The sequence below is a fragment of the Onthophagus taurus genome, chromosome 1 (assembly GCF_036711975.1).
Source record: "Onthophagus taurus isolate NC chromosome 1, IU_Otau_3.0, whole genome shotgun sequence".
NCBI classification, from domain to species: domain Eukaryota; kingdom Metazoa; phylum Arthropoda; class Insecta; order Coleoptera; family Scarabaeidae; genus Onthophagus; species Onthophagus taurus.
In genome coordinates, this window is record NC_091966.1 from 35,784,429 (window position 1) to 35,794,723 (window position 10,295).

Sequence of the window (10,295 nt, forward strand, 5' to 3'; positions counted from 1 at the left end):
ACATACATACAACTATAATGTTATATCTTAGTTTTACAGCTTATATGTATTGGTAGTGTCCTTATCAGGTAACTTGATTAAACACCCTTTCAAAATGAAATTTTAAAATACATACCAGTTTAATCACGTTTTAAGATGTTTTGTACTGCGAGGGAAGTTATTATATGACAAAAATCGTAATTTCAATATCATTGAAATTTTTTGAAACTCCTCCATTGATTTCAACTAATCTCGATGGAAGTAGGGATGTGATCGATAGATGGCACTGTGATCGATCACGGATTACATTCAAATATTAAATTAAAACTTATTTTAATCAAAAGAAAATGTAGAATTTTATATAGAAATGTATTTTGGAAATATTCTTCGCTTTAATATAAAAATTTCTATTAATTATGATTTATTTTTTGTGAATGTTTGGCGTTCCAAGATGGCGCTGCGATCGGTTATTTCACATATTTTTATTTAATTGAACCTAAATAAAAATTATTAATTATTTTAATTAAAATATGAGTGTAACTTATATTTATTCTGATAATTACTAATCATGGATATTTATCAATTTCTTTTAACAAACTCAGTTTTCCCGCTAGTTTCCAGATATCTCCGTCCTTTTCTAACATAAACAAACTATGATTTTGTGTCTCTTTCATTCGATCAAAATTGTAAGTATCCTTCCCTACATACACAGTCTGTTCTGTCATTTCAAACAAGTTTGAGCACAAGTTTGTGTCACTTAACCTAAAAATTTTGTCGTCAAAACGTTTCGAGTGCGGTTTTACGTATTTATGTAATTATATTTAAAAAGCTAAGTAAAAATGTGCGATTCGACGCTTTTACTTATTAAGGATAAAATAATAAACACAGAGTAAGTTTAATCGGCAGTGAATAATCTATTTTTGTAAAATTATTAATATTTTTTTGATTTTTTTTATAGTGCTATCATAAAGCTGCTTTCGGACAAAAATACTCAAATAAATCGATTAAAACGACAATTAAAATTTCTTTATAAAAAATACCTGGCCCAAATAAAAGAGTTAGAAATTTGTAACCTTAAAGAGACGACTAACCAATCTTACATAGATGAGAAAACTCTTCTTGAAAAATATACCGAATTAGAAGGGATTCATCAAGACTATGTTAACGTTTCAACAATAAAATATCAAAATATTTGTAAAGAATTAGAAGAATGCAAATCTTCAAAAAGTGTTACAACGATCAAAACAATTAAAAAGTGTAATAAATGTAAAGAAGAAGTTGAAAATAATCGAGTATTAAAGCGACAAATCACTAATTTGAAGCAAAACATAGAACAATTAACAAAAACGTTAGAATCAAAAAATGGAAGCAATTTAAATGACTTTAAATATTCTTCTGAATATAAACTGTTAAAACAACATCATACTACAGAAATCGAAAACCTTATGTCTGAGCATATGATGGAGTTAGATAAGGTGGAAACGAAATTTAAAAGTGAAATTAATATCTACCAAGATAGAATTGTTTCTTTGGAAGCACAAGATATGATTTATAAAGATAAAATAGATGAATTAAAATTAGAGTTGAATGAAACAAAAATTTGTTTAGCAGAAAAAAATAAAGTAAAACCGGAGAATCATATTAATAATGAAATAAAAGGTGGTTTATATGAATTATTAAGTGAATGTGATTTGGAACTACCAAAAGTTGATGATCAATTAAAAACTAGATTAGATCAATCATCACAAACAGATGAAATATCATTTTATAATAATAATACAAATCCGATTGAAAATGTTGATGTTGCAAGTTTATTTGGTGATAATTTCTCTGATGTTTTAAGCGATCATCAAGAAGATTTCATGGAATTTAAGGATTTAGATGCAAAAACGGATTGTAATGAATTGCTTAGGGTACCTTTAGAACCTTTAGAAGAAGAGAAGGAAGACTTAAATGATGAAAACCTTGATGTATGGAGATGTATCCAAGAAATGAAAGAGATTCCAGAACCTTTAAGTTCATTAAGTTCATCTGAAAATGAAGACGAAACTACAACACCAAAGAAAAAAAATGTTTTCAATAAAAGAATAAAATTAAAGCGATTGGCGCAAGAAAATCGCCGTAAATTTATTGCTAATATTAAAAAAGATGTCTTTAAATCTTTAGTGAAACATGTAGGAAAAATGTTAAAGAAGTCAACTGATAAAGAAAATAAATCAAATTCAACTAAATCAAAGAAAATGTCGAAACAATTTAAAAATAAACGTAAATTAGAAATGCTTAGATGGACAGCTTTACGTGAAATATCAAGCACTGATTCCGATGTATCTTGTACGTCAAAATCAAAAATAAAAATGAGAAAACTAGAAAGATACAAACATTTAAATGTAAATAATAAAGAAGAGTACGCTAAATTTTGTGCTAAATTTAATACAATGACCGACTTTTATAACTCATTGAGTGGAAATGAAAACAAAATTAACGATAATGGTAATATTGGTGAAGAATCTTGTTGGTCTGGACAAGATTCAGGTTTTGGAAAGAGCGATATTGAATGTGGCAAAACAGAAAAATGCATTAAAAGCGAAAATGATAAGAAAATTAATATTCAATCAATTAAAATTCTTAAACAAGATAAATTACAATCTAAATTGGCTTCATCTAAAGAAATATTTCATGATGATTCAATTAAAAATCAAAAAACCAAAAAAAAATCAACTATCATAGGAGAAAATCAATTTTTACATAATTCTAAAGAAGAGTTACTATTTGGGGAATGTTCAAGTTCTGAAAATGATAATGTAAGTTTTGATACAAAAGACTTAGTTGCAACATTAGAAGTATCTTCTGATTCGTTGGAAACTACATCTCTTAAAGAATTGTCTCAAAGCGATTCATTTGAAAATAATAATGACAATTTTGAAGCTGTTCCAAAAACTGTTAATGAAATTGTTGCAACAAAAGCAATTGAAAATGATTTAGTACAGAAAAGTACAGAAAATGATGATACAAATTCTTTTAAAGATAGTGATAATAAAAAGCAAACGATTAGTCGACGATATTCGGTAAGAATAAACAAATTAAAACATCAACCAACCAAAAAATGGGGAGAAGAAATAATTGAGAATGAAAAAATTGATAAGAAATTATTAACAAATTCAATCTTAGAAATAATTTCGACTGAGGAATCTATCAAACTTTGTACTCCTTCACAATTAAGTAACAAAAATGGTTGTTCAAGTTCTGAAAGTGATAATGAGATTTGCAATAAAACAGAAAATAATTGTAATTCAACAAAAAAATCAACTATCATAGAAGAAATTCAATTTCCACAAAATTGTAAACATAATTCTAAAGAAGAATTATTATTTGGGGATTGTTCAAGTTCTGAAAATGATAATGTAAGTGTTGATACAAAAGAATTAGCTGCAACGCGAAAAATATCTTCTGATTCGTTAGAAACTACATCTCTTAAAGAATTATCTCAAAGCGATTTATTTGAAAATAACAATCTTAATAATAATATCGTTGAAACAAAAACAATTGAAAATGATTTAGTTAATGAAATAACAACCTTAGAAACAAGTATTTCGAAAAGTACAGGAAATGATACAAATTCTTTTAAAGATAGTGATAATAAAAAGCAAACGATTACTCGACGATATTCGGAAAGAATAAACAAATTAAAACATCAACCAAGCAAAAAATGTGGAGAAGAAATAATTGAGAATGAAAAAAGTGATAAGGAATTATTAACAAATTCAATCTTAGAATTAATTTCGACGGAAGAATCGATCAAATTAAGTTCTCCTTCACAATTAAGTAACAAAAATGGTTGTTCAAGTTCTGAAAGTGATAATGAGATTTGTAATAAAACAGAAAATACTTGTAATTCAACAAAAAAATCAACTATCACAGAAGAAATTCAATATTTACAAAATTGTAAACATAATTCTAAAGAGGAATTGTTATTTGGGGAATGTTCAAGTTCTGACAATGATAATATAAGTTTTGATACAAAAGAATTAGTTACAACGCGAAAAGTATCTTCTGATTCGTTAGAAACTACATCTTTTAAAGAATTATCTCAAAGCGATTTATTTGAAAATAACAATCTTAATAATAATATCGTTGAAACAAAAACAATTGAAAATGATTTAGTTAATGAAATAACAACCTTAGAAACAAGTATTTTGAAAAGTACAGGAAATGCTACAAATTCTTCTAAAGATAGTGATAATAAAAAGCAAACGATTAGTCGACGATATTCGGCAAGAATAAACAAATTAAAACATCAACCAAGCAAAAAATGTGGAGAAGAAATAATTGAGACTGAAAAAATTGATAAGAAATTATTAACAAATTCAATCTTAGAATTAATTTCGACGGAAGAATCGATCAAATTAAGTACTCCTTCACAATTAAGTAACAAAAATGGTTGTTCAAGTTCTGAAAGTGATAATGAGATTTGCAATAAAACAGAAAATACTTGTAATTCAACAAAAAAATCAACTATCATAGAAGAAATTCAATATTTACAAAATTGTAAACATAATTCTAAAGAGGAATTGTTATTTGGGGAATGTTCAAGTTCTGAAAATGATAATGTAAGTTTTGATACAAAAGAATTAGTTACAACGCGAAAAGTATCTTCTGATTCGTTAGAAACTACATCTCTTAAAGAATTGTCTCAAACTGATTCATTTGAAAATAATAATCTTAATAATAATAACAACCTTGAAGCTGTTTCAAAAACTGTTAAAGAAATTGTTGAAACAAAAACAATTGAAAATGATTTAGTTAATAAAATAACAACCTTAACAACAAGTATTTCGAAAAGTACAGAAAATGACGATACAAATTCTTTTAAAGATAGTGATAATAAAAAGCAAACGATTACTCGACGATATTCGCCAAGAATAAACAAATTAAAACATCAAGCAATCAAAAGATGTAGAAAAGAAATAATTGAGAATAAAAAAATTCATAATAAATTATTAACAAATTCAATCTTAGAATTAATTTCGACAGAAGAATCTATTGAACCGAGTATTTCTTCACAATTAAGTAATAAAAATGGTTGTTCAACTTCTGAAAGTGATACTAACGAGATTTCCCATAACACACAAAATAATTCTGATGAATTATCTAAATTGGAATTACCAAATTCCCAAATTGAATTGTCTTCAATAAAACTTCCATCTGTAATTAATGGAGGTGATGTTCCTGTTAGACCAATGAAAATACGAAAGGCTAACGAAAAAGTTACAAATTTAAAAAGAAAATTAGATGAACCGGTTACAAAAAGAACAACTGAACCAGCAAATAAACTAAAAAAGTTAAAAGATAATTTTGTGAAAAGATTCAACAAAGATGATATGGTTAAAGAAGTAATTAAAGTGGAAATGGAAAGGAAATTGGAAAAGGCGTGTTTTAAAAGACCAGTGAAACGTCCATTATGCACTCCTACGTCACCTCCACATTCTGTTGACTTTGAATTTACACCACCAAAGATTATTCCATTGAAAAAAGTAGGACAATTACATGAAGGTATTTATTTTAGAAAATTATACAGAATTTTTTTTTTTATATTATGCATAGTACAATTGTATAACACCTAGTAAATACATATTGATCAGTTACTTCTTGTTGACAAGTAATGTTTTGCAGCTTTACGCAATGGTCCAGTCTGCTTTACACTTAATATACAGTGTGTCCCTAAGTAACGGATATAGGCGATAAAATCATAATAAACGGTTTATGGAAAAATCCCGGAAACGGGTCTAAAGATTTAAATTTTTTGGTGTAGATTTCAAATTTTTTCCGCCATTTTTAAACGAGTAATGACGCCATCGATATTTTTTTCAAATGGCAATCCCCCATTTTTATTACTACTATTTTTTTCTGAATTTAGTACAGTCAATATTAATATTGGTTACATAAGAAAATTTTCGAGAAAAATTACTTTAAAGTTTAATTAGTTCAAATTTGTATAATGATAAAAATAGCAGTAGCCATGAGTGTAACCAATTATTTTAAATAATTCCCTGAGTGTTAAAAACTGATTTAATAAAGCTTCTTGAAGTGTGGTGACGCGCCATCTTGTTGGAATAGCTACCGTTGAAATTGAGTTGTGTCAACAATATCGGGATGGAAGGAATGACATCGCTTTGAAAAAATTTAAACATCTCTTTCCAGTTAAGGTTTCCTCAAATCTTTTGCGGATATTGGGTGTGCGGACTTCTTGGCTAATTTGGATTTTGGGTAGCGCAATACCGACAATTTTGTCATTTACTTGTCCACTCAATGTAAATGTCCCTTCGTCGAAAAAATTATGTTTTTGACAAAGTCTTCGTCATCGTTGCAAAAACTACGGTTCATTGCTCGTGAATGAGGTTTACTTTATGGGAATGATATTTTGCGGGTTTTAAAATTTTATGAACCGTTGATTTACTCATGTTCAAATTAGATCCAATACTCCTTACAGTAACATGAGAGTTTTCTTGCCAAGCCAATACCACGATTTGTTGAACTTCCTCTGAAACATTTAGTAGGCCAGACTTCGAGAGATGGCCATGCTGTTTAAATTTAGTCACAGCTAGGCTCACCCGACTTTGACTAATGAGTTGGCGATCAGGATATGTTGTATTAAAGAGTTCAACTACTTACTAAATCAGTTTTTGACACTTAGGAAATTGTTTAATATAATTGGTTACCATAGTTACTCATGGCTACTGCTATTTTCATCATGTCAACAAATCTGAAGCAGTTAAACTTTAAAGTAATTTTTCTCGAATATTTTTTTATGTAAGCAATATTAATATTGACTGTACAAGATTGAGAAAAAAATCTTCTTTCATATTCCTTAATAAAAATGGGGGATTGCCATTTGAAAAAAATACCGATAACGTCATAACTCGCTTGAAAATGGCGGAAGAAATTTTAAATCTACACCAAACAACTGCAAAAAATTTAAATCTTTAGACCCGTTTCAGGGATTTTTCCATAAACCGTTTATAATGATTTTATCCTATATCCGTTACTTTACGGACACATAAATATTGTCATATTTTTAGAGTTGTAGGGTCGTAACACAAAACGGGTACACTGCCATACGCGGAACACTCATTTCGGTTCTTGTTATAATTCCGCATTATTGCTTGCGTTTAAATCGACTAGGCACCAAATCACTAAATCGAGCGGCTTCATCCTCTGAAGGCGGCGCAGGACATCCTCGTTGTCGAGAAGCTGGATGGCCTCGCTGTTGGGATAATCTTGCATTCTCTTCTCATGTTTAAATGTAAATAATGCAATTTCTGATGACACTGATGCTACTTCCAAGTCGCGATGCAGGTCGCTGTTTCTTATGTACCAAGGTGCATTCACTATGCCCCTTAGTACTTTGTTTTGGAATCTTTGAATCAGACTTGCATTTGTCTTGCAGTTACAACCCCACAGTTGGATTCCATACGTCCATTTTGGTTCTGATATTTGCTTGTATATTAGCAACTTGTTTCTTAGTGACAACATAGATTTTCTGCTAATATAGGTGTCAAAATTTTATATCAAGTTCTTCACTTTTTTCTTGACGTGAGCTTTCTATTTGAGTCTGACATAAAGTTTATGTATGTCGATTTATTTGTATTTAATTTTATTAGCCATTGTTTGGTCCAGTTTTCTATTGAATTTAACGCCAATTGTAACTTATTTGCTGCAACTACTTCATTTTCTGCAACACCCAAGATCGCTGTGTCACCTGTGACTGTAGCTGTTAAAGTTTCTGGTATCTGAGGATAGAGTAAGTAGTCAGCTTTTATTTCATGTAATGGTGAATAAGCGTTTTCGTATTTTACTCTAAAATATCGATCAGAAAGCTTGTGCAACATCCAAAAGCAGACTTCATTTTCTTATATTACTATTTCGATAGTATTCGTTATTCTATGCACTTGGTCTATTGTTGCATGTTTATTCCGAAACCCAAATTGATGTGTTGGTATTAGGGCGTTTTCTTCTATGACAGCTTTTAGTCTAACAATGAGACTAAAACCCACAAGAGACAAGTGAGACAAGACCCACTGTGGGGGGTTTACTAGATTTTGGAGTTTTGGTATCATTATTATTTCAGCAACTTTTATATAGAAAATGAGGTTAAAAGTCTAAGCAATGGGTTTTTTATTCTTAAAAGGAATTTGTGGTTTTAAAAGGGTTGGGTACCGTATTTGAGTAAGTTGGTGTTGAGTTTACTTTCCGTATCTATCTCGTTATTTATCTTATTTCGATGATGCCTAGCCAAAACGGCATAAACGCCAAAATGGTCACTTTTTACTTAGCTACACCGAGCACCTCCTTCGCCTTCCGTTAGTAAGTCTCTTTCTATTTCCTCCTTCAGCTTCTCCCATACAATTGGTTCCTTAAATCTGTCTACGTTAAGTTTTTCCTGCTTGTGGGTCTTTTGTTGTACTTTGCTGTTAATTCTTCACCTAAATTGTATCTGAACTAGATGTGATCAGAGTCACAACAAGGCATCCTTTTCGCCCTCATATCTAGTATATTGTTATCATGTCCTGACTGTGTCTCCCATTGGGGTTGGTTACCGCAGTTTTCCACAGAATTTCTCAGGCTTTCAGGGTTCCCCATATTGAAGCTTAGAGTGGGAATAGAGTAGGAGAGGCTAGGAGGTGCTATTAGCATACAACATCTTATTTCGCGTTACTACCCCATTTGATCCTTGACTCATCCTTGGCTGATTCCCAAAGTCGAGTCTTGGTCTTTCATGCAATTCTATTGGCAAAGTCACCTTACTGCTCTACAATAAGCATAACAAACGAAAATTTAACCTAAAGATCAATTTATCAAAAATAAAGTCTGTTTATTAAGCACAACTCACACGTTTAGCAATGAAACCATAACTCTTACATATCTATCATTAATAAAGTACAGCCTAGAACTTATTACAAGAACCTCGAAACGAATTTTGCTTTGTGGATGTTTTTGCTTAATTATTATTATTAATGTGCATTTTTGGTGTTTGAACCTGACATATGAAATTAACTAGATGTGTATCTTTGACGATTATTTTTACATCATTTTCTAAATCTAAAAAATTTGTAAAATTTATTATTTTATTCAATGACTTAATTTTTTTATTTAATTTTTAGGAGTATGTAAAAAATTGCTTAAAAAATTAATCCAATTTCCTGGTGAATCTGTGATACTACAAGAAATTTTCGATAAATTTTCTAGTCAGAAACAAAACTATATTATTAGGTAAATAAAAATTCCGTCGAATTAAAAAAATATATTTTAAATAATTTATGTTTTTAGGTTAATAATAGCAGAAGTACTAATTGATACAAGTAAATCAGACAATAAATACACCCCACCAGCACCATTATTGACGCCAGTTCAAAGAACTTTACTAGGACTAACAATAAAACTACAAGAATCTTTTCCTGATATCTTAACAGAAATGTTATTTTCTTTAGAACGTAGTATCCTAATTGAAACCAGTTTAGATGGTTTAATATCCACCACCAGATTTTACACGGGAATTTGTAAATTAAAAAAAGAATTGCATCGCATGAGAAGAATGATTGGAGACGTTTTCTTCACTTTAAATAACTTGGCAATTCCATTTCTCTACACCGTATTAAGTACGTGGACGGAAATTTTACCACTAGAAGCTGAATCACACGACAATATGCTCGTTAAAGTTTTAATACAAATCATTAACATGAAAAATTGTAAACCCGGTTATTGTTTAACCACTTTGAAGGGTTTATTACAAAATTATTATGGGTATCCTAAAGAAAGATGGAAGAGTGAAGATGTGTTTAACGAAACTTTTACTAAGTTTAAAGGTAAATATTTAAAAATTACTTTATTATAATAATAATTATTAATTTATTTGTTTTAGAAAATCCTTCAAAGTTCTTGGAATTTGCTTTATTAATATTATTTAAAAATCATCCTAATAAATGGGTTTATGAACAGATGAGGATACATTTAAAGCCATTATTGAATGATTCAGCTGATAATCAGATAAAAAAAGCAATTGTTGTATTAATTAGTAATACTTTGCCTCAATTTGGCAGTGATAATTGTCAATATGTACAAGAAATTAAGACTTGGCTCAACTTGAATCTAAATAGTGTTGTATGACGAGTTATTTTGTTGATTTGAATATTCAAATTTTGAATGTTTATAAATAATTGGTAAACTGACAGGATTCAGATTTTGGAATTACCAAAAAAAAATAAATAAAGATTTTCTTTGTACAAAGCTTTTTTATTCCTATTATAAAGATAAATATCTGT

The 10,295-nt window shown here is 29.3% G+C and overlaps 1 protein-coding gene across 1 annotated transcript; it reads left to right on the plus strand.

The window, feature by feature from the left end:
- The first annotated feature begins 689 nt into the window (after window positions 1–689).
- On the plus strand, window positions 690–10,247 carry LOC111425763 (serine-rich adhesin for platelets-like). Its single transcript, XM_071200870.1, has 5 exons — window positions 690–868; window positions 938–5,529; window positions 9,138–9,246; window positions 9,304–9,839; window positions 9,896–10,247. Exons 1-5 carry the CDS (start codon window positions 819–821, stop codon window positions 10,138–10,140), a joined length of 5,532 nt encoding a protein of 1,843 aa, XP_071056971.1. The 5' UTR covers window positions 690–818; the 3' UTR covers window positions 10,141–10,247.
- The last annotated feature ends 48 nt before the right edge of the window (window positions 10,248–10,295 follow it).

What these genes read in the sequence shown, in the direction of transcription:
- LOC111425763 (XM_071200870.1), top strand. Translation starts at nt 819, where the DNA reads ATGTGCGATTCGACGCTTTTACTTATTAAGGATAAAATAATAAACACA. An exon ending in GATAAAATAATAAACACAGA is followed by an intron (nt 869 to 937) that starts GTAAGTTTAATC and finishes TTTTTTTTATAG; the next exon opens with TGCTATCATAAAGCTGCTTT. An exon ending in AGTAGGACAATTACATGAAG is followed by an intron (nt 5,530 to 9,137) that starts GTATTTATTTTA and finishes TTTAATTTTTAG; the next exon opens with GAGTATGTAAAAAATTGCTT.